The sequence below is a fragment of the Nicotiana tabacum genome, chromosome 11 (genome assembly GCF_000715075.1).
Source record: "Nicotiana tabacum cultivar K326 chromosome 11, ASM71507v2, whole genome shotgun sequence".
In the NCBI taxonomy this organism is placed as follows: domain Eukaryota; kingdom Viridiplantae; phylum Streptophyta; class Magnoliopsida; order Solanales; family Solanaceae; genus Nicotiana; species Nicotiana tabacum.
Genome location: NC_134090.1, coordinates 54963755 through 54988660, shown reverse-complemented (window position 1 = coordinate 54988660; position 24906 = coordinate 54963755). Strand labels below are relative to the sequence as shown.

The 24906-nt window shown below is 38.6% G+C and overlaps 2 protein-coding genes across 4 annotated transcripts; both read right to left on the bottom strand.

Moving 5' to 3' along the window:
- Window positions 1-1500: 1500 nt before the first annotated feature.
- On the bottom strand, window positions 1501-5849 carry LOC107819074 (TPR repeat-containing thioredoxin TTL4). The gene is made up of 5 exons (XM_016645149.2): window positions 4412-5849; window positions 4119-4314; window positions 3851-4023; window positions 2841-3174; window positions 1501-2086 (listed from the first exon to the last, which is right to left on the bottom strand). Exons 1-5 carry the CDS (start codon window positions 5389-5391, stop codon window positions 1961-1963), a joined length of 1809 nt encoding a protein of 602 aa, XP_016500635.1. The 5' UTR covers window positions 5392-5849; the 3' UTR covers window positions 1501-1960.
- Window positions 5850-6757: 908 nt separating this feature from the next.
- LOC107819075 (protein SCO1 homolog 2, mitochondrial) lies at window positions 6758-14405 on the bottom strand. Of its 3 annotated transcripts, none has more exons than XM_016645150.2 (8): window positions 14089-14405; window positions 11226-11346; window positions 11024-11102; window positions 10138-10338; window positions 9936-10025; window positions 9607-9739; window positions 9329-9481; window positions 6758-7492 (listed from the first exon to the last, which is right to left on the bottom strand). In XM_016645150.2, the coding sequence occupies exons 1-7, from the start codon at window positions 14157-14159 to the stop codon at window positions 9373-9375; spliced, it is 804 nt and encodes a 267-aa protein (XP_016500636.1). In that variant the 5' UTR covers window positions 14160-14405; the 3' UTR covers window positions 6758-7492; window positions 9329-9372. The 3 variants fall into 3 exon arrangements, with proteins under 3 accessions (XP_016500636.1, XP_075081183.1, XP_016500637.1); XM_075225082.1 differs by lacking the exon at window positions 14089-14405 and adding an exon at window positions 12373-12654; XM_016645151.2 differs by having other exon boundaries at window positions 7208-7492; window positions 9324-9481; window positions 14089-14404.
- Window positions 14406-24906: the final 10501 nt, after the last annotated feature.

Genomic DNA, 24906 nt, shown 5'->3' with positions numbered 1-24906 from the left:
AATAAATACCTGTCACCGGGTAGCATTTAATAGAGAATGTTCTATAGCATTAAGTATATAGTCCGTTATAGAGAATATGACATTCCTTGTCTACTGTTACAATGGTCCCCATAATTGTTACTCCCTCCGTTTCAATTTATGTGAACCCATTTGACTGAGCACAGAGTTTAAGAAAAGAGAGAAGACTTTTGAACTTGTGGTGTAAAATGAGGCACATATATTTTGTGTGGCTATAAATCATTGTATAAAGGTAAATTGTTTCCAAATAAGGAAAGGGGTCATTCTTTTTGGCACGGACCAAAAAAGGAATAGGTTCACATAAATTGAAACGGATGGAGTATTTAAGAGGAGCTTAATCCTAGGACTTTGTTCCCTAGGAACAACTATAAATATTGAACTCAACAGCCATTGTAGGAGGAGAATTTTCTAACAAGCTCATATATACACCGTTCAAAACTCAAACAATGTTTTATCTTCTTGTTTTTTAATATCGTTACTACTGCCTCCGGAAGCTCTGCTCCCGGGATCAGGATTTCTGTTGTCTTATCTCGATTTCAACGCAAAGCCTTACATTCTTATTTAATTTATTTATCATTTTTTGATCAAATCTATTCACTTATTTATAAACTACGTACAAATTTAACCGCATCGTTTTACGGGTAAACACTTTGAAAAATCTTCACCCATTAAAGAGATCGAGATATCGAAAGAGAGATTAATAGATTATTTGGCCAAGCTTATTTTTGGCCAAAAGTGCTTTTTTGGCCAAAAATTGAGGTGTTTGGCCAAGCTTCTGGAAGGGAAAAAAGTACTTTTTAGGAGAAGCAGAAGAAGTTTTGGAAAAGCAAAAAAAGTAGCTTCTCTCCAAAAGCACTTTTTTGAGAAGCACTTTTGAGAAAAATACACTTAGAAGCAGTTTTTTAAAGCTTGGTCAAACACTAATTGCTGCTCAGAAGTGCTTTTCAAACTAATTAGCTAAACACAAATTGCTTCTCACCAAAAGTACTTTTGAGAAAAACACTTTTAAAAAAAAAAGCACTTCTCAAAATAAGCTGATTTTTGCCGCTTGGCCAAATGGGCTATAAGCCTTGTAGGTGGAGGGGCCAAAAGATATCCATAATTTTCTATCTATTCTTCTCGATCATGGTGTTTGGTTGATGAGACCCATAACAATAAATAGTAAAAGTAAATTTTATTAGCTAGAATTTTTGAGAAAAATTACTTTTAGTTTAGCTCACTTAACATAATCTTGAAACAACTTTAACTTAGCTGTGATGCATTTTATTAATTAATATAATCAGAAGGACCCCTTGCAATATATTTTATCGAGTAATGATTGTTGGGAATTTTATTTGCTATTAACAATCTTAGCGAAGAAAGCAACGATATGGAGAGTGAAATTTCAAGTGATATATTTGTTCAGATTTTAGTTTTCTGGGTGAGGGGAGAAAGAAAAACAATGTAAAAAAGAAGAAGAAAAAAAAAAAGCCATGTCGACCATCTTAAACAAGATAATTACATATTAAGAAAATGCAATAAATGGTAAAGAATTGTTCTCATTCACTAAAATCCATAGTGCTTTAATTTTTTTCAAAGCACCCTAATGAATTCCTTTCTTTTCTTTTTCTTTTGCCTAAGAGATGAGTCAATATATCCTACCAAATCCTATTTTCTAGCTCAAACTTTTAATCCTTTCGTCTTCTCCCTTCTCTCTCTTAATTTCTTGTTCCCTAAAAGACCTTATGTACCCTTCTCGCTATTTTTCACCTTTTTTTTTCCTTTTGTGGTGGGATTGGAATAGGAAAACAAGTGATGATACCATTCAAATATGATTCTTGGACTATCAATATTCTAGTAACGAGCTCTCAATCTTATCCACCACCTTAGTGAATTTATTATGGAGATTGACAAATTAAGGACAACCATATAATATGTTCATGCTCTTCACGTCTTTGGCTAATTAATTCCTCCTTTCTTGAGCTAGCTGTTGTTGGGCATCCTTAATCATCTGTCCCACTTCCTCATTTTCTGGTGTCTCCTTCATCAACGTTTCACATTCTTGTATGCATGCTTCCCATTTTCCCATCTGGTATATATATATGGCACATAAATTAATGCACATCATCGTCAATATTATTTTTTTAAAAACAGAAAAAAGATCAAATAAATGTCTTGTTTTCCAATCATAGATTGAGGGTCAACTATGATTTTTTACTAAGTTGTGTTCAGCGCGTTGAGCACCATGACCATGTCAATTTAAGATAGCTGCTAATTTGTTCCAAGGACGCATTGTTCTAAAAAGAATAATATGTTTAGATTACTGAGAATAGAAACATCTATATGTTATCATGAATTCTGACATTAAAATAAAATTTAAATATTTAGAAAAAGAGCACAAATACTTTATTTTATATCTTAGAACTAAAAAAAATTGAAAAAAAATGCGTAAAAGAAAAAATAATAATTTCTCAAATAGTAATGTCTCATATAAATGTGACCGAAAGAATACATGAAATTTGGTACCATAATGTTGTGATTCGGTGAGTACTTATTCAGCCATCTGGTCAAAAGAACAAGTTTCAAGGGCTAATGTTATATATTATTTCTTTCTTTTTAAAAGCAAAATTAGAGAAGTTGAAAGTGTCTTCTTGCTACCAAACAGGACAAGCCTAAATTATGATTCGTTGAATATGTTGAAGTAATTAATAGGTCAACCAATCTTTGGGTATATAGTACTCCCTATATATGGAAATGTCATTTCATGATTGTTTAAATAAAATTCTAACTAGTTCATCACACGTTCCAACTAGTGTCAAAGCATAAAGAAATTTAGAAATTACCTTAAAATAACAATCAGCCTTCCTCAACCTAGCCTTGGTAAAAGATGGTCGGACAATAAGGGCAGCATTGCAATCCTCAAGTGCTTTCTCAAATTGGCCAAGTTTTGATCGACAAGCTGCTCTATTGCACAATAAGACTGAGTTGTGGGGGTCATGGTCTAGTCCTTCACCATAAGCAACACTAGCATCTGCATATTTTCCAGCTTTGAATAGCTCATTACCCTTTGCTCTAGCATTTGCTACTGCCCTTGTCCTCCTAGCTACCGTGTTTACTTCCTTGTTGTTCCCATCTAGCTGGGACGCTCGTTGAGCCGCTGCTAGGGCATCATCGATCCTATCATGTTATAATCATAACTATTAGCCAACGACTGAAAAATACTGGTTTAGTCGTACAAAAATGACTCAAACTAGTTTGAAATTGAGACATAATCGATCGATCGAATCTTATGTTGTTTTGCAAATTATATAAGACAGTCGTTCATAGAGGGATGGAGGCATTTAATCATATACATGAATATTAAATAAACAATATCTTGAAACCCTTAAGATCAATCCTCAAAGCTTGTTTGATTGTCTTATAAAGTGTATAGGAAAATTTGAAGTCCAAAAGAAAGATTAGTAGGAATTCAAAAAAAATTGGAAGTAGGAATGTTGATTTAGAGTGATTTCAATATGTCAAATTGCACCTAACGACCAAATCCATACTCAAGTACTTATCATTTGGCTTCTCTTTTCTCCTACACAGTTTTCCCTTTAGAGTTGTTAGCTAATTAAAACACTTTCTTTCTCTATAATTATCCAATAGTATTAATTATTCCATTTCTGTCTCAAAACCTTGTCATTGGCATCTCTAGGTAACATTACTAGGGCCTAGGGTAAATCCACTTTATCATTTATTTAAGGGGGGTGGGGGTGAAATGTTGAATGGCTTGAATAGTTCCTTTTCCCTCCAAAGAAAACAAAAACGAAAAATATTGTTTATTTAGTTTTTCTAAAACATGAATACCAACCTGCCAGCAGCCAAGTCAACTTGAGCTTGAATGACTAGCAACCCTGCATTGCCAATCGGTCCAAAAAAATTTGTACATTCGTCCAAATCAAAATTCGGACCATTCTTCAGAGTTTGATCTGCTTCATGGTATCTATGTAGCTTCACCAACGCCTCAGCTTTCAAAGCAAATATCTTTTTTTTTTCCCAATCAAGAACAAAAATTAGCATGTTTTATAAAGAAAATAATAGTAGCAGATTCTTATGGTTTAATTAGTAACGTAGTTAACCTGGGGTGCAGAATCAGCACCAGCCGATATGGCGAGGGCAGTTTCTTTTAAAATAGTGTTCCAATCTCTTTGCCTCTTTGCCTCAGTACACTTGTTGAGATGAATTTGAATATTTTTAGCCTTTGTTACAACATCAGGATCAGCTTCTGCTCCTGCTTGTTTGTAATGGTACATAGCCTTCTCTGCATCTCCTAATCTAAACACAAAAAAGCATAGCAATCTCCAAAATTATAAAACTAAGGGATCATGAAATTTACAATGAAAATTAGCGGGAAACAAATGTGTGCATTTACCTGACAGATAGAGTGGCTAAACGATTATGAGCTCTTTGATAATGAGGATCAATTGTGATAGCTTCTCTGCACTCAAAAACAGCTTCAAGGAGCCTTCCTAAAGCGGTCAAAGCAGCGGATTTGTTGCTTCGATACGAAGCCTTATTAGGATCAATGGAAATTGCAGCATCATACAAAGCCAAAGCCTCAGCAAATCTTCCATTCTTATAATCCTCATTTCCAAGAATCTTTAATTGCTCAGGGTCCATTCTTGTGGAAAGTGCACGACAAAGGGAAACAGAACCGCCTGTTTTCCCCTGCTCGTGATCACCCTGTTTCTTCACCACATTTCCCATAACACTCGTCGAATATTTCCCATTATTCTGTGGTGCTGGCGCTGGTGTTGTTGGTTCTTCTTTAGCGGTTCTTGGTAAATAATCAAGAACATGATTAGCTGTTGAAGTTGTTGTGGAAGCAGTACCATTGCTCCCACCTTGCTGCCTAATATTACCCAAATTTCCAAACAACATCACATTGCTGGACGATGCACGGACTAATGTATTAGCACCCTTTGATCTTTGATGATCCTGGATCATGGTTTCCAGCTCCCCTGATATCCCTGTTGCGGCTTGAGGCACTTTTCTTCCTTGATTATTATATCCTTGTACCACCTGACCATTTTTCTGTTGATTATGAATAGCTTTATTCTGAGATGCTGCTACTGCGGCCTTGGATTGGTTTGGATTAGGCCTTGGGATGATCCTGTCAGCTTGTTTCTCCGATTGGTTCTCACGAGATTCTAAAAATGCCTCGTTGGGACCATTGCGATGCCTTTTAGAATTTTGAGTACTTGAAGATCTTGTTACATTGTTAACATTGTTGGTATCTTGTGTAGGAAGTGAGCCTGTGGATGTTGATCTTCTTGTCCAAATGTTTCTCCTTCCAAAAACAGCATTCAACAGGCCACAACCTGTTTTCTTTTCAGGAGAAATGTCTCCCATATTTGAGATATGTTTCAATGTTTTCTTGGATTATTTTTATAGAAACTGGTGATCAAGAAATAGGGGTAATGTGACACAACATGCACAAATCTTGGAAATATACTTATGAAGGAGCTTCTTATGTAAGAAAGACGAGGAAAAATATAAAGACAAAAGACTTGTAGGCCAAGGAACAAACAGAGAACTCACCTAGAAAATGAAGGACCCATGTACATAAAAAGAAGTTATTACATTTAGAAATTGTATAAAGGAGATTGATTGTGGGGTAAAATGCAAAGGTACAAAAATGGTTAATGCCCCCCAGGAGAGGAGTTCGTAATTGTCAAAATCTGTTTGTTTCTGTATGATCTCCTGGAGTGCTTGGCTTAAACAATAATATCTTTCTTTTTGTTTTTTTGGTTTTCTTTCTCTCTCTTTCTTGTTGAGGAAAGATGGATATGGAATGATTGCATGAGAGAGAAAGAGGGGGGGGGGGGAGAGAGAAATGGTATGTGAAAAATGATAAGAAAAAAATAATAATTAAGTAACTTTTTTAGGGGGTAAATTACAAAAATAATAGTAGTAGTAATGATGAAGGTATGCAAAGGGAATTTTTCAACACCTTTTCTTTCAACTTTTTTTCTGCTTTTGTGTTTGGTTAAAATTAAAATGTGTTTATTTTGTGTTGGTTTGGTATTTGTGGTGTCAAAGGGGAGACCAAAAGACCCGGTCATGGAACAAAGGAGGATCTCAAGATATTTAGAAGAAAAATAATTTGAAGGCTATTTATTACACCCACTTTCTTCGAAGAATCTTTTATTTCATTCTCTCATTTTTCTCTTTTCTACTATTTTTTTGTCCAAATGCTCAATGTCACGCCGTTAGAATACAATAGTTTCAACAAATTCCAATTTTGGAGTGGAGTTCACGTAGGAGACTTCGAGCAGCTCACGTATTGTAGCCAGCTGTTTTGTAATAAAAGGATTTGGAAGATAGATCGGCCTACTCTTTGCATTACGCTTTTTCCTCGTCTTTAAATGGTCAAAACATATTTATATTAAGTAGCAACAATAATTGTTCCATTGACCTCCATTTTCTCATTAAAGAAAAAGCAAATAGTAACATTGTCACCGTGTTTGACTCAGCTCCCTTCTTAAGCTGCTTTTCTCTCATCAAATGTCTTTTTGTAGTTTTTCAAACCGTCAACAAATAATCTCCATGCATGCATTGATCCACTCTTTAATTTTTTATCTTTTAAAATATAACTAATATACCAAAAGAATTACGTGAAATTGACTTTAAATAAATTCTGTGTTTAGAAATTTTGAAAAAACAGTAGTTAAAGTAAAATTTATTTAAGTCCCTAAAATAATAAAGTGCCTTTCTCTTGGGGACATATTTATTATGGCATATCCAAGCCATTCCGTGAGAAAGATATACAGTAGGAGATAGAAACTCAAAAATCAAACTTCGATCACATCCATCAATTCATTCTGATTTAAAAGCTTATTTTATTTCCCAAATTGTCTGCATGTTTTCATCACCGCCTGAATTTCCTTGACCACTTCCCTTTTTGTTCTCCTAAGCCAACAGACCGGTGTAAAACATCAGCTATTTTGTCAACAACGGGGCTGAAATTTATGCCCAAAACCATTCAAGAAGTTACCGCTGGTGCAACATCAAAGTCCTCATCAGTAAATGTTTTCAAACTTGAATGTGTCTGCTCTCAATTTATTATAGAAGGAAACTTTTGCTAGGCCACTATGCAACCAACCACCAACCTACTTTGCATTACCCATCGACCAAGTCAAAATTCATTAGGCCCAAAACAGGAAGAGGTGGGAACAAGTATTACCAATTCATTTTGAAAGGGCACGGAGAGGATAATAGAAGAATTACCAATCTCTCGGAGAAAATGTATCAGAACCAATTTGCTTTATCCGAAGAGATTGCTAGTTTTTTCCCAGCATCTGACATCTCAGCGTCAGGGAAATTTCTGTTCAAAACTATTTCTAAACTACTAAATTGTTGACAGACAATTAGCCCACCTCAGCAAACTCAGATAAAAGTCCAGGATGATGGACCAAAATTGAACGTCTGGCTGCTCCGAAACGACATGCATCTGTTGAGGAACATGTAAATGTTAAAAGTGAGAGCTTATAAAGTCCGTACAAGCATAAGCATATCACTGAACAAGGTAAAATGCCCCTTCCCTGATTCAACCCCCACCCCCAACCAAAAACACCCTCCAAAATCACTTCGGGAAAAAATGTCACATTGTACAATGTGCACAATCAAGAATTCAGTTAAAATTCAATAAGCTAGGGTGAAGATAGATACACTTCACCAGAAAGAACAAATAAACAGATTGAGCACTTCACCAGAAAGAACAAATAAACAGATTGAGGGTTCAAGCAAAAATATCACAAAGAAGCAGGTATTAGGAGATTGCATCTCCAAAATAATGGCCATGCATAAATCGTTCCATCAACTTCGCCATGTAAGCTTCATATTCTATGTGAGCTCACATTGTTGGTCTCAAACACAGAAAAAAAGAGGAAAGTTACATTAGGTTGATAGACAGTAATCAATTCATTCTGAATCCTCATAATAATGTATGTCCAGACATACTCTCCTAGACACACATCATGTTGGTTTATTGAGCGGTTTATTATAGCAGCTCCAAATAGAGCGAAATGGATTATAAGATTAATACACTAGCCTACTCTACTTGGTACCGCTCATATGCTAAACTCGAGTAGTTATTCAAATTCTCTCAAGCTGAAGGTACATGGTGATAAAAGTTTAAAATGGAGCAAATAAAGAAGATAAAAAAATTAATATACAATGTTCTTCTGCGACTGTGACAGCAGAAAACTGAGGATCTGGCTGCTTTCCAATTCTTTAACCAATTGGAGGATTCCCAATCCATTTGTTACATAATTCCGCGTCCAAATCTTAATCCATTCGTGGCTGAACTTTCATTCTGCAGCCAACCCTTTTTCTCTTCCTTTTTTTTTTTTGATATGCTAAACCCCACAGCTAGACCCTACTATACTTCGGAGTCAAGAGTGGTTATTTCCCACTTTGCTCCCTTGGTGACTTGAGCCCCCAAACTCAAGGTTGGAGACATTTGTCAGGAAAAAAGAAAGAAAAATGTGTCTACAAGCTAAAAGCTATCTGCCATAGCAGTTTGATTAAGTAATGATAGAATTTAAGTAGCTATCATATTCGGGACAATAAACCATTTTGGTGACATTTTTCATATTATGTTGTTAAAAAGTATAAAATAGAACTAAAAGCATATGGATCAACCTTGTTCTTGAACTTTTTTTTACAGTAAAACTAGACTAAATCAAAACAAAGCAATGAAGAAGCTGGCAGCATCATTATTGGGAGAGAACAGAATATTAAATAAAAGAAATGCCTCTTCCCATGTCTCTCATATAGGTTTCATAATTACAAACTAGTTCTATAACCAATACGTGACTTAATGGAGCCCTTATTCAAATAATATCTCATGAAGTTTTTGGTGCACTTTTTTTTCTTGGCCTGAACAATTTATGATATAATCAGCTATCTTTTCCCTTTGTGTGCGTCTCTGTGTGTTTCCATTATTGACAAAATTTAGCAGGATTTTTGTCACTAGTTCACTATCGTCATAAACTCATAATTAATACTTGTAGGGTCATATGCAGATAAGTGAAATCTTAGCCATAGATTGGCTGAGAGCATGATGATGCAACATTGAACAAAAGAATTGGAAAAGAGCTGGACTGCAACAGAAGACAAACAAGATTTTTTTTAAGATAAGACAAAGAAGGTTATTGGCACTTATGTTTATTTTGTGAATTGAAGTTGTACATCTAGAACCAAAAAACGAAGTATGACACTTTGAAACCATTGAATAAAATATGATGCTGAAAAGATGTATGTATGGGTAATATAAGAACCTAACCGAAGCAAGATTGACTTAATCTGCCAAATTCACCCGGAGTATCACTACGTTTCGGCTTTCTTGAGCTCCTTGACAATTGCATTCGCCAGTTCCTCCCCACTGTATTCCACGCCGAAGCATCTAACTACTTCCATTTTTGGATTCACCAAATACCTATTAGATTAACAACCCATTTATACTCTGACAGAACTGCTCTACCACAGGTTAAAAATAAAACTGAAAGAGTTTACTCTCCTAGACAATGCTGCATATTTGACAATATAGGACTTGAGGCTTACATGTTGTGAGAAGATTCCACCAGATAATCATCTCCTTCTTCATCAACCTTCTTAAAGTACACTCGGTATTCTTGTGCCATCTGTCTAACAGCAGTAACTGGTCCAGTTAATCCCATTATTCTTGGGTCAAACTCTGCATTTCATGCAAATAAAATTAACAAAGATAAAGTGTAGGAAATAAACATCAAATAAAAGGACAACTATATGATTGAATCCCTTTCTCTTCAAGCCCACAACCCCATGTTGGGATCTCTTTCCACAACTCTTTCAGTAAGACATCCATTCCAGAACCTGGAGAGAGAAAGAGATCAGAGAGGCTAGATGCAGACCTTTAAGATAAGCTCGAAGTTGTGAAGGCGTATCGCGTTGAGGATCAATTGTGACAAATACTGGGAGAATTTTAAGATCCTGTTTTGACCCTTGTTTAAGTAAAGCAAAAAGGACCACAAAGCAAAAAGAAAATTAAAACATCATTAACATAAGTCAGTAAATAAGAAAATATCATTTCTATTCAAAGAAACTGAGTAGAACCTAGAATATCAATAGCCTTAGCCATCTTCTGGACTTCTGCTGGACCAACATCAGGAGATGAAGTATAACCAAAATAAAGAAGAACCCAGTTTCCACGCAAGTTGCGCTCCGTTACCACACGACCTTCTATGTCAATTAAACTGAAGGGGCCTCCAATTATTGGCCCTTGGATTGCACTTCTTTCAAATTTCTCGCCTTGACCTGAAATGAGTGAAGCTTTATATTGTGCCACTAAATAAAATTTATGGCACTAGAAACCTAATCAGACAGTAAATGCTTCATAGAAAAGCATGAGTCAAGTGGACAAACATATCATCATTTTCTGATAAGGAAAAATAAGTAGAGAGGAGGATAGTGCAACGAACTCTTTTATTTAAACTAGAAAAGATACTGAGATTGCCATGAGAAGTCTGCGGACGAGCTCATTATGTCTCTTTTTTGGTTCAGTATAAGCAGGACTCTGGGAAGAAAATACCACTTAGACTGTAGTTCTGGTAGATGGAAGTTTAGCAATCAAAAGAGGCTTTAGTTCTTGCACTCCATTGTGAAATAAAGGCTGATAACCACTTTTAACTAGGATATATGATAGCTTTCAAGCATTGTCAGTACATCTGTTCAGGTACAGAAGCTGTACAATATATGGATCGTCCATTTATCATGTCTTTTATGAAATGTCCATTCTGAAAGAGGATTATACCACTTTTAAATTCACTGCACACATACGTCCTTAATTTGTTTCTTCTTTTTTTGTTTCCATCTAAGAGTTAGTTCCAGCATTCAACGGCACATGAGTGATTGAGACGTAGTAGATAGAAAGGCACATAAAGTAGTTCCAAGGTCAAGTCTAATTGATAGAGCCTTGACCAAAAATATTCCGGAGCCCCACCTTTTGGAATTGCTCTCCTTTCATCATTATAATGAAGAAAAAGGATCAGTCCACCAAATCCTCCCAAAAGAGCTCCAGGCTGCAAAAGTAGAAATAAGATGAAGAAAACTAAGTTAAAGGAGGCAAAGACATTATGCACAGAGCAGATGCAATAACAGTCACAAAGCAACATTCAGTAGGAAATGGAGTTCAAATGCAATACTGATATATAAGGGTTCCACGATTTTGGTGTTGGGGATGGTCCAGTTAATAAAGGCTGATCATTAGTCTTTCTAGCAGATCTCATGCAGCTGGCTGAATGGAAGCGCTTATGTGTGATAAACCTACACATGAAACAAGTAATCAGAAAATTGCAATGCACTCCAGAATTTGAAAATGAAATGGTTTTCTTTTATCCTTTCTATTCTACATGTATTTGAATCTTTTCTCATTTCTGTTTTCTCTTTTTTATTTCCCCTTTCTTTTTTTCTTTTTCTTTTTTTGGTGGAGGCACGCGTAGGGGTGGGCGTTCGGGCAGTTCGGATTGCATATGAAATTTCGGTTTGGATTTTCAGTTTTCGGATTGGGTCGGATTTTTTAAGTTTGGTTTCGAATTAATCAGTTTGAATATTTTGGATTTTTGGTTTTGAGCTTATAAGTTGAGATGTTTCTTCTTTTTTTACACAAATAAATATCCAAATGAAATACTCATGTTAAATTACTCATGTTAAATTACCTGATTAATTCCTTATTCTCACCGCAATCATCCAAATGAAGTATTAAAGTAATGAAATTATTATATAAAAAAATACAATAGAGACATTAATACGACAGATAAGAAGTAGAAATAGTAAAACCATATCCAAATAGAAAGTATTCACATAGTAATTTAGTAATTATTATTGAATATATGAGATAATATCTAATGGGTAGGGTATTAAACTTATTAATATTGACATACGGATAATGGATTAATATAAAGCATAAGAATTTCGGATTTTCGGATATCCAAAAATTTGAAGTACCAAATCCATTATCCAATCCGAAATCCAAAATTTTTAAAAATTAAATCCAAAATCCAATCCGTAATCCGAAAATCCAAACCAAAAATTCAAGAAATTCGGATTTCGGTTTGTATTTCGGGTTTGCCCAAACTATGCCCACCCCTACCTACTGGGGCTTGATTTTGCATCAAGAATACATCATAACTTTCTTTAGGAATAAAACTTAAACAACTTGTTCCAATTTAATTGAAGTGATGACTAGATAGAGTTCGACTCTTCATGCAAATTTTATATTCTTCTGCCAGGATTCTTGCAAGTAAACTTCAAAAAAATTATTCATGACTCAATATCATTCTTATCACTCACATGGTAATGCATGATGCCTCTCTCTCCTCATAGATACATTTGATGCATTCAAAGTGTTCATTCTCTGCAAAATGTAGAAGCAAAGAAGCTCCACATAGAATTCCCTATTCTAAACACGCCAAGCTCACAAAAGCGTAGAGTCATCTTTTCTGCCATACTTTACTGTCACATAATGAAGTTGTCGCATTCTAAACCGGCAACAACTGTACACGAGCATAAGTACAACCTTGAATGAGTCACAAATCATACAAAAGCTCAATCTGATGGAGAGTTACCTTTAAGTCATTCTCCGCATCAAGCTTCTGAAGATAGGAAGCCTACAGTATCTTTTGACTTGCCTTTACGTTAAGTCATTCTCCGCATCAAACTTCTGAAGATTGGAAGCCTACAGTATCTTTTTGACTTGCCATGAAACAATCCTTGCCCTCTTTCTTAATAACAAACAAAAGACCAAGTTTCCCCACAACTTAGCCTCTATGTGAAGAGGTAGTAATCATTTGCTACTTTTTAGACTTATAGTTTCTCCAATGTTTTCTTGATTAATATTGCTACTAATCATTTAGCCAAAATCAAATTTCGCTCATGTTGGATCTTACAAACTTACAAATAGCAAAATCCCTAAGGGAAAACTAGAAAGAGAAAGTTGGCCACTGTAAGAAGTACATAGTGGAACAGGTCAACTAAGAGTTACGCATAAACCGAAACTTCACAAAGTTTCCTTATAAGGTGCCCTCCAAGTCTCTTGTTTAATCTATCTAACCAAGACAGCCTCCCGTGCTACCAACTGAAACTCATGAACCTAAGACACCACAAGTGACTCATTGGGTTAGACCAGTTTTAAGTCTATAAAACTCCTTAACCACAAAGGCTCATTCAAAGGAACTTTAGTAAGTCATCTTATAGTCCAAATCAGATCTAAAAGCAACCTTAATGATAATGTCACACATACTCCATGTGTCTACAAGTCATATGATTGGATTTTTACCTAGATACTTCAAATTCTGTTTTCTTTTCACTATCTTCTTTGCAGAGAGAGGTATACTCAAAATTAATATTTCTAGCGTTCAAGTTTTAGGAGATAGATGTTACTAGCTCCAAGTCAACCTTATTGAATGCAAGTATGCAACAGAACACGAGAACCATTGTATTCATCAGAAATTCATTTCTCCTATTCTTCACCCAAACATCAAGAATAATCACAGTTAGAGCTTTCAACACTAACATTTTGTTCTCTCATAATGCTATGCTTGGTCTTGGTGAAAATAGGAGGGGCGTCATTTCTAGGGTTTGCTAAGAAAGTCAAACTGGAGAATTTTCAACTAGCAATCATAGTGTTAAGAGTTTAAGGTTCATCAAGGGAACTTTCTTCTCGCAAATTTTCATCCACTATGTAGCGTCATTTTCAAAAGCTAAGTAGATTATTAACATACTAACACACTACACGAAGCATATTTGAATTAGTTACACTACAGAAAGCATATTTCAATTTATCACGCTACAAAAAGCATATTTGAATTTAACTCACGAACCATATCTGAATTTATCACATGTTTGGATTTTAAAATAAAGAATAATTAAATCAACTATAATATTTCCACAATCCATAATTCAACGACATTAGAAATGCTCATAAAAGATCAGAGCCGTAAAAATTCAACAAGACAAAACCCATGAACTTTCAACACTGTTCAGATTATACAAAATGCAGCTAATTACCTTTTATACGGATTCAGGGTCTTTATAGAGCGATTCTTAATTGAATTCAAGAGAAACCTGGACACTTGCATTTTTGTATTAGCACTAACTTGACAAAATATGAGAAGTAAAGGGACTAAAATAAAATTGGGTATCTTAGAACTGAAACTTCTGGGGCAAGAAATTGTAGGGGTTAAGCACCATTTTGTGCTATATTCTTTTCTACTGAATATCAGCTACAAGGGACTGGGGTTCATGGAAGTCTAATGAGGAAGGCGAGGTGTACACGGCACCGTTTTGGTGGCTTTTTGCCACAAGAATTAGTTCGGTTATTTGCAAGGTGTCGTTAGTTGGCAACTTAGAATTTTGGTTATACAGATTTGAAAATTTATACTTCAAGGTCAGGTCTATTGTTGTTTTAACCCATTATTTGCCTCTTTAAATTATAGTTCTTGATATATAATTAGTTAGTTCACTGGTCAAAAACCAAAACAAGGTTTCCCCAAGTCCCAACCGATCCAAAATTTTAAATCTGCATCACTAATTTTAATATACTAATATTTATCTTGACCATAATTGTTTGAGCAAAAAGTTTAAAACTATTTTGTCGAACTAATTATTGATAATAAACAAGATAAATCTTAACCAAACATAATTAATTTTAGATCCAAGCATATAAAGTGCGAAATAAAAGAAGAGTAGGAACGCATATGATTTATTAATGTGATAATCGTACATCAAACATGAGAGATGAGCTTACATCCAAAGCAGAGATGCATCATAATCATGGGAGCAAAGAAAGGGAAGAGAGGTAATTGTTGATAAACAAGAGATTCCTCTTGACTCCTCAGTTGTGGTTGCTCTCCTTCGAAAAATCCCCCCTTTCTCTGAGCTCTCTCTTCATATATATAGTTCTTTTCTCTTTTATCCAATGGTCTTTGACCGGCGTGCTTTCTTACGACTGTACCTTTCGTCGTTTGCTCGAACACAGCGCTTGTTCGATGATGTACGCTTTCCGATGATTTGACCCTGACGATGGCCGAGGTGCTCTTTGCTATCTCGCCCCCTGGACATGATTACAGCTTGGTCGACCCCTTATCATTCCTCTTGGGACGACCACTACGGTCAGGTTTTGACCCATACAGTTAGTCCTTCCGTCCGTCGAGATCGCCTCTTAGCGGGCTCAAAGGGCGGACTCTGTCGATTCTAAAGTTAGGAGAAATCTGAATGTTTACGCCTTGAGCGAGGCCGTTAGGTCGAGGTAACGGCATGACGCTTCAATGATACCATTGAACTGTTACGTCCGTTCGAAGTTTAACCATTGATTCGATGCATCATGAATAGCCACTGTCATTATGGCGCACGTTTCCTAAGAATCGTATCGTTTCTTGTGCCCTATCAGTTTTGATTGGCGGCTCTTGGGTTTCCCACTTAGGACATTTATGTTCCTATAAATGGGGGGGGGGGGAACACCATTCTCTTGCCACACTTTTCGACTTATCAAAGGATTTCTGCAAACCTTTACCTTCTTTAGTATTTCAAACTTCTGAGTTCATTCTCTTGTCAGTCAGAAATTGATGTCACCATCTTCTTTCTCCCTTTCTCTTACTCATTTATTCCGATTAATCGAGACAAATGGTTGATACTTCTTCCCACACTGATAGACCCATCGAAGCTCCAGCGTCGGAAAATGACGCACCTATTCTTGGAGAAGGAGCGGAAGCGGCGGAAGATGAGGGGGTTCCAACAACGGCTGAAATATTGCCCCGTCTGGGGAAATTATGGAATGATTTTAACAGCCCCGCCGGAGAAGAATCGGATCTTGCGTCATCTACCATGGATGAAGCAACGACTGCGGCGCTCAAGACCAAGTGAGGAATTCCGAATCATATTGAAATGGTACCGGCGACGGGAACGGATATTGTACATCTGCACCGCCTAAGGTATTGCGCATTTTACGCGTACCCTTTTGTTGTTGGGTATACGCTTCCCCTCCCTCCCTACTAATAGATTTTTGTCGCTTCTACAAAGTGTGCCCGGCTCAGCTTCACCGTATACAAACTCTTCCTCATGCTGCTCAAATACGCATAGCTCATCGGTCGAGAGGTCACTTTAGGGCATATGCTTAATATTTTTCCTCCCCAACTTATTTGAGGCTCGATGATCCACATGTGCCACCGAGGAACAAAGAGTTTGGTGGTGAAGATGGACGACGAGGCTAATCATCATTTATGGGAGAGTTATTTCTTCGTACGGACCGAGCACCTTGTGGCTCCCAAGATGTGCAACTTCGCGCGTAAGTTTTCCTTTGTTTAATTTACGACTCCTCTCGAGACAGTGGCCGACCGTTTCTCTTTGGTGGTATTGCTAATTTGTTTTCTGCGTTCGTAGCTAAGAGATTGCCTCCCCCGCCCGTTGATAATATCCGTGAGTAGGTCAATGCTATTCTTCCCCATACGGAGGGGGTCCATGAGTGGGCGTCCTTCTACGAGAGATACGGGCATAAGCCTCTTACTGGTAAGTCAGCTCGTTGCAGTTTCCTTATTCTTTGCCTTGAATTTGATCTCGTTGCTTACATGATTGTTTTTCTCCTTTAATAGGGAGAGTGCGAAGGGCGAGGGCTCCTACACTCGCGTTCCGTCAACCGGCGCCTTCTGCCCGGCCCGCAACGAGGTCTGCTGCCTGGCCTATATCGAGAGCTGCTCAATCTACACCTACGGCCGGGGCCGTGTGCATGAAAATTATTCCTCAACCCGAGACTCCGGCTCCTGCTGCCCCGCTCAACAGGTGAATCTTCCCATGCTGATGGTGGGGAGGGTCCATCGAAGAGACGGCGAGTGGAGTCTGAAGTGGCTCCTTTAGCCGCAGTATCTTCGGGGGGGCGACTTTCTCTTAACGGTGTCTAAAATTGGTGGTGATGCTAACCTGACCGCAGAGGTAAACTAGGTAGCAGAGGCCAAACCGACGGCAAAGGCTTTGGCCGTTGTGAACAATCAATAAGCTATTGCGACGGGAAGTCGGGGTCCCGAGGTCGCTGTTGCCTTTTCGGGCGGGCCTTCATCATCCGGACCGATTCGAGTTTCTTCTTTGGCTGTAGAGCGGGGAAATGGTGTCAAGGTTGATGACTACGAGTCTGACTCCGACCTTGATCCTGATGATGTCAGGATGTTCGCAGAGGGCCTTACCCGTACTGTGGTAAGAGCGGGAGGTCCCTCCCGTATACTTGAGATTCCATCGGAGCTTAATCTTCTCCGGGACACGGAGGTCTTAGTACCGTAGTTTGACCTTCTATGCTCCGCTGTAGAGTGTGAGGCTCTTCGGGACGTTAGTGACATCAAATTAATGCATGAAGTGGCCGCTATGGGCTTGAGGGTAAGTTTCTCCTCTTTGTTTCTTTTTTGTGTTCCTTTTGCTTTTGGCGACCTTGGCCTTTATCAACTCTTTTCTTCTTCTTTTTTATGCTTTCAGTCTTACATGTTGGAGATCGAAAGTGCTCACAGGGCCGATACTTGGGCCAAGATTTTTCTGATGATGTTGGAAAAGTATCGGCGCTACCGCAACAAATGTTGGGAGATGCATGAGCGGCTCAAGGCGAGCACCGACAATCAATCTCTCAGGGAGGAGCTGGAGAAAAGGGATCAGGAGCTAATGCAGTCCATTCGCAGGAATAGTGACCTCGAAGAGCTACTTCGTGCGAAGGACGAAGAACTTGAGTTGGGAAAGGGGGTCACTGCAGAGTGTGAGCATCTTCAAGCAAAGGTGTTGTCATTGCAATCCGAGCTCGATCAAAATGCCGTCAAAGTTGAGGCTTTAAGTGCATAATGGATGGGGAAGTTAGCCGAGCTGGAGAGGAAAGTGTCCGAGTTAGAGAGCGCCGAGAGTGCTCGGGCATCGGCCTCAGCAAGGGTGGCGGCGTTGGAGGACACTATCAGTGTCCTTCAATCCGAGAAGGAATCCGAGAGGGCAAAAGTCATGCTAAGGGAGGCGAGGCTTGAAGAGCGTATTGGTGAAATTGACTGGGAAGCTTCAAACTTAGGAGATCGGGTCATTGTACTCGAGGCCGAAAAGGCGCAATTGTTGGCCCAAGTTGAATCTGCCTCTGCCGATGTTCCTCGCCACTTGCACGAGCTTTGGGTTCATGTCAAGGCCCAACGGGACATATACAAGAGTTTGTGAGAGGCTGGCAATATTTCTGAGGCTGCTTATAAAGGAGCTTAGAAGAAGGCACGAGAGGCTCGTGTCAACTACAGCTACGACCTTGCAACACCGGAGGCTGGCGAGGATGCTGATGCTAAGGAGGAATTTCTTGGAGATGATGAAGGGGAGAACGACGGTGATGACACCGAGTGAAAAGTTGTTGCTTTAGTATATTTTTTTTGTTTTGTTCTATTTGTGCATTGGGCCTGTTTTGGCTGTGTGTAAGGTGCGACCGTTGCGCCCGTATATAAGTAAAAGGGTTTTTTCGACGTTGTACATCTTTTGAATTTCTTCCCCTTCCCTTTGCTTTACATTTTTTGTTTTGGCGTAGACCTTCGGATTTTTGTATGGCGAGTCCCTGATTTCTCATTTTGGTAATCTGACCTTGACTCGGCCGAGTAAGGTCTCGTCGTGTGAGTCCGAATGGAGTTTCTTCGGGTTTGCACGTTTGGGCGAGATTGACTTTTGATTTGTCGCTTTAGGCGGAATCATCTTTGACTCAAACGAGGTGAATTCAGATTTGTCATTTCGGACGAAGTCGGTTTCGACTTGAATCATTCGAGGTGGATCAAATTCACTTGCCGATTTAGGCGAAGTCGACTTTTTCATATGTATTCGAGCGGGGTTGAACTTTGGAATTTGGATCGGAGTCAATTTCTGATTTATTTGGACAAGTTCGTAGGACGAATGTTTTTTGTTTGACGATGACCGGTGGCCGCAAAGGCATTATTTCGAGTAGGATCGAAATGTTAGTCCGTGTGATTCGAGCGAGGTCCAATTTTTCTTTTAGTGATGGCCCTTGGCCGTAGGGGTGTTATTTTGAACTAAGGTCGAAATATTAACCCGTTGCGATTCGAGCGAAGTCGAATTCTTTTTTAGGCGATGGCCCTTGGTCGTAGGGGTGTTATTTCGAACTAAGCGAAATGTTAACCCATTGCGATTCGAGAGAGGTCGAATCTTTATTTTGGTGATGGACTTTGGTCGTAGGGGTGTTATTTCCAACTGAGCAAAATGTTAACCCGTTGGGATTCGAGCAAGGTCAAATCTTTCTTTTGGTATGGCCCTTGGCCGTAGGGGTGTTATTTCGAACTGAGCAAAATGTTAACCCGTTGCGACTCGAGCGAGGTCGAATCTTTCTTTTGGCGATGGCCCTTGGCCGTAGGGGTGTTATTTCGAACTAAGGTCGAAATGTTAACCCGTTGTGACTCGAGCGAGGTCAAATCTTTCTTTTGGTGATGGCCCTTGGCCGTAGGGGTGTTATTTCGAACTGAGGCCGAAATGTTAACCCATTGTGAATCGAGCAAGGTCGAATCTTTCTTTTGGTGATGGCCCTTGGCCGTAGGGGTGTTATTTCGAGCTAAGGTCGAAATATTAACCTGTTTAATTATCAGATTTTGGAGAATCACAGGTCACCGTATTGTTTGTGTATACGTCGGAGTGGATCCTGGCGTGCTCGGTTTTGTTTTTTTTTTTGGAGAATTTTGGGTTTTCCCCTGGAGAGTCCCAGTTTTGTTTAGCTTCTGTGTTTCTTGGGTGAGTCCCAGTTTGCTTAATTTTGCTTGCATTGGAGAATACGATGCGTTTCCTGGGTGAGTCCCAGTTTGTTTAATTTTGCTTGCATTGGAGAATACGATGATAGGGAGTATAAAATGTTGTTGTTTCGCTCACTGGAGAATGCTATACGTGTTCGTTTCACACATATATTGGAGAAGTTTCCATATATCTAGTCCCTTCATCGTCCGATCTGGATAAGTAGTCAACAGGTGGGGTAACGAATCATACTTTGAACTTTGAGACATCCCCTTCGTATCCCGATTAAAAACTTCCCCGAGAACCTAATAGGGGAGAAACCCGGGTGAGGGAAAAAGAGTACGACTTGAGGGGTGTTCTTTTTCAGGAGTTGAGGTATCTGAGGTAGGCGGCATTTCAATTATTTGGTAGTAGTTTTTCTTCCATTGTTTCTAGTTGGAATATTCCTTTGCCCGCTTGCTCGTGCGGGCGCTCGTGTTCCTGTTTAAACCAACAATAGAGGGTAGACCAAAAATGAAATTTTTTGTACCTCGATCCAACGGGTCGGCGAAAAGGGGCGGCATTGTAGCGTTGCTTGCTCTTCCTAGTGTTCGAATGGTTGATGGAATAGTGGTTTTAGATCTGGTGGCCGTGTTCAGCTCCTTTATTTTTGTTTAATAGCGTCTAAGTTTTTGCATGGGTTGCGCTTACCTTACTTGCTGCAGTGTTGAAGTCGAGTCCCGGTCCGATCTCATTCAATTTGTACCCACAACAAGGGAGGCATATTATACTTCATTCATGGACCATCCGAGGTGTGGGTTAATGCGAAAGTAGGGTAGGATGTGCCCATACTTTCAAAAGGCCACGCAACAAGCTATCATCCTCTCATAAAGGGTGGGAACACGGGTTAATATAAAAAATGAATGTGTCAAATGGGGATGTGGTCACGCCAGATGACCCTGATCTTATTTTGAACGTGCGTATGTCATGCTAAACCTATCGCTACTGGCGAGATGCGGGTTTTTCATGGATATTGGTTATAACTTCTACTTTTATGTAGAAGCCTGACCTAGATTAGCATGTGAGGCTTATTTACCCCTCTTTCGAGTGGGTGGTTACATTTCGCCGGTTCTAGATCTGAAGGAAACTAAGAAATTTGGCTAAGAAATACTCACAGATGGCGCCAAATTGTTTGAGCAAAAAGTTTAAAACTTTTTTGTCGAACTAATTATTGATAATAAAGAAAGTAAATCTTAACCAAACATAATTAATTTCACATCCAAGCATATATAGTGCGAAATAAAAGAAGAGTAGGTACACATAAGATTTATTAATGTGATAATCGTACATCAAACATGAGAGATGAGCTTACATCCAGAGCAGAGATGCTTCATAATCATGGGAGTAAAGAAAGGGAAGGGAGGTAACTGTTGATAAACAAGAGATTCCTCTTGACTCCTCAGTTGTGGTTGCTCTCCTCCGAAAAATTCCCTCTTTCTCTAAGCTCTCTCTCTCTCTATATATAGTTCCTTTCCTTTTTATCCAATGGTTTTTGGCCGGTGTGCTTTCTTACGACTGTACCTTTCGCCGTTTGCTCGAAAAAATCGCTTGTTCAATGATGTACGCTTTCCGACGATTTGACCCCGATGATTGTCGAGGTGATCTTTGCTATCTTGCCCCCTGGGCATGATTGCAGCTTGGTCGACCCCTTATCATTCCTCTTAGGGACGACCACTACGGTCAGATTTTGACTCATATAATAATGTCAAGTAATGTGAAAAATCTAATATTTTATGAAATAGCTTATCCAAAATATATATTTTTTGATTAATTTAAATTTTGTATTTTATTTCACTAATGTTATCAGCTATATTATTTGTACAATCGAATAATATTTTTTTTAAAATGTATTGGATAACGAAAAGGAAAAGGAGCTTCAACCTATGGTCTGATAAGATAAGGGGAGATAGAAGAAAAGGAAACAACAACAACAAACCTAATGCATTTCTATAAATGGTGTCTGGGGGTAATGTATACGCAAATATCACCCCTACCTTATAGAGATAGAGAGATTTTTTTCGATAGATCCTCGGCTCAAAAAAATTGGAGATAAAGCAATAAATAGCAAGCAATAGTAACAACAATATATTATGATAGTGGGGCAAATGACACAACAAATAATAGTAAAGAACCATGAATAAGATAATACAAAAATAGTCCTAATTCTACTGGTAAGCCTAGGAGGAACACACTACTATTTGTCAACTCACAATCCTAACCCTCGACCTTCACACCTTTCCATCGTGGGTCATATCCTCGGTAAGTTGGAGCAATGACATATCTTGCCTAACTACCTCTCCTCAATACTTCTTAGGGCTACCCCTTCCCTTCGTTAGAACCGCCATGGACAACCTCTAACACATCCTGACCGAAACATCTATGTCTATCCTCTTCACATGCCCGAACCATCTCAGTCTCAATTCCCGCAACTTGTCTTCCACAAATGCAACTCCTACCTTGTCCCTAGTAACTTCATTCATAATTCTATCCTTTTTGGTATGTCCACACATCCATCTCAATATCCTTATTTCGGCTACTTTCAACTTCTGGACATGAGACTGCTTGATGGGTCAGTACTCAGCCCCATACAATATAGTCGGTCTAACCATACTACTAATACTACCACGACTATCAAAACCACCACCACTATAACCACCACCACTACTACCACCACTACTACAACTACTATCACCACTATCACCAACACTACCACCACCACTACAACCACTACTACCACCACTACTATCACTACCACCACCACTACCACTATCACTACTACCACTATTATCACTACTACCACGACAACAACAACAACAACAGCTACTACTACTACTACTACTATTACTACTACTACTACTACCACCACCACCATCACCACCACTACCACCATCACTACCACCACCACTACCACCACCACTACCACCACCACTACCATGACTACTACCACCACGACCACCTCCACCACCACTACCACCTACTACTACTACTACTACCGCTACCACTATCACCTACTACTACCACTACCACTACTACTACTACTACTACTAACTACTACTACTACCATCACTACTACTACAACTACTGCTACTACTACTACTACTACTACTACTACCATTACTACCACTATCACTATCACTACTACTATCACTACCACTACTACTATCACTACCACTACTACTGCTACTATGACTACTACCACCACCATCACCACCACTACCACCGCCACTACCACCATCACTACCACCACCACCGCCACCACTACCACCTACCACTATTACCACTACCACTATCACCTACTACTACCACTACCACTATTACTACCACTATTACCACTACTACTACTACCACCACTACTACTACAACTACTGCTACTACTATTACTACCACTACTACCACTATCACTATCACTACTACTATCACTACCACTACCACTATCACTACTATTACTACTGCTACTATGACTGCTACTACCGCCACGACCACCACTACTACCAACACCACCACCACCAATACCAACACCACTACCACCATCACCATTACTATCACTACTACCACCACGACTACTATTACAACCATTACTACAACTACTATCACTACTACTACTACCACTATTACTATTATCATTACTACTACTACCATTATTACTATTACCACCACTACCACCACAACTACCACGACCACTACCACTACCACTACCACCACTACTATCACCACCACCAACACTATCACTACCACTATCACTACTACCACCACTACTATTACCAGCACTACCACCACCAGTATCACTACTACCACCACTATCACCACTACTACCATCACTACAACTACCACTACGATCACCACCACTACCATCACTACTACTGCCATTACTACCACCACTACCACCACTACTATCACTACCACTACTACTACCATTACCTCTATGACCACTACTTTCACTACTATTACTGTCACTACTACCACTGCGACTATAACTACCACTACGACCGTTACTACCACTACCACTACTATCACTACCGCTATCATTACTACTACTAATACTACTAATACTATTACTACTACCACTACCACTACTAGCACCACTACTACTACCTCTACTACCACTATTATCACTACCACTACTACCACTACTGCTGTTGCTGCTGCGGCTACTACTACTACTACTATTGCTACTGCTACTGCTACTACTACGACTGCTACTACTACTACTACTGCTACTGCTGCTGCTACGACTGCTACTGCTGCTACTGCTACTGCTACTGCTACTACTACTGCTACTACCACCACCACCACCACCACCACCACTACTACCACTACTACCACCACTACCACCATGACTACTACTATTACTACTATTACTACCACCACTACTACCACTACTATTACCACCACTACCACCACCACTACCACCACAACTACCATCACTACCACTACCACTACCACCACCACTTTGGCGGTCCCGAGTTTTGGCGGGCCGGGCTTTGACGGTCCTATGCCAAACAGTCCCAATGGGTGGAACCGGCCCACTGTGGTCCTAAGCCCACATGGTCCCAAGCTAAATAGGCCGGGCCCATGGGCCTAAATGGGCTTTTTCGTTCCGGGCTATTTGTTTTTGAATTTTTTTTATCTAAAGCAATTTCTTGTAAATTATATATGTATATACTAATATAAATTGCTTATATATAGCTATATTATGTATATTATGTATAGTATGTATATATAATTATATATTGCCTTATATACTATATAGCTTATATATATTATATATACTATATCTATATCTATAATATATATATCTACAAATATATATATAGTTTATATGTATTAGATATATATATAAATTTGATATAGTATATATATTATATATGCACACATATATATATAATCTATATATATAGATAGATAGATAGATAGATAGATAGATAGATAGATGGATAGATAGATAGATAGATGTATTAGATATATGATATATATACGATATCAAATTTAAACACAAAATAAATTGCAAAGAAATATTCAAAGGAATGTCTTATAATTTTTATCATTACGACATTAAAAAAATGGCAATATCTT

What these genes read in the sequence shown, in the direction of transcription:
- LOC107819075 (XM_016645150.2), bottom strand. Translation starts at nt 14,159, where the DNA reads ATGCAAGTGTCCAGGTTTCTCTTGAATTCAATTAAGAATCGCTCTATA. An exon ending in ACCCTGAATCCGTATAAAAG is followed by an intron (nt 11,347 to 14,088) that starts GTAATTAGCTGC and finishes TTTCATGTGTAG; the next exon opens with GTTTATCACACATAAGCGCT. An exon ending in TAAGGCTATTGATATTCTAG is followed by an intron (nt 10,026 to 10,137) that starts GTTCTACTCAGT and finishes TACTTAAACAAG; the next exon opens with GGTCAAAACAGGATCTTAAA.
- LOC107819074 (XM_016645149.2), bottom strand. Translation starts at nt 5,391, where the DNA reads ATGGGAGACATTTCTCCTGAAAAGAAAACAGGTTGTGGCCTGTTGAAT. An exon ending in TTAGCCACTCTATCTGTCAG is followed by an intron (nt 4,315 to 4,411) that starts GTAAATGCACAC and finishes TTTTGTGTTTAG; the next exon opens with ATTAGGAGATGCAGAGAAGG. An exon ending in AGGCTGATTGTTATTTTAAG is followed by an intron (nt 2,087 to 2,840) that starts GTAATTTCTAAA and finishes TATATATACCAG; the next exon opens with ATGGGAAAATGGGAAGCATG.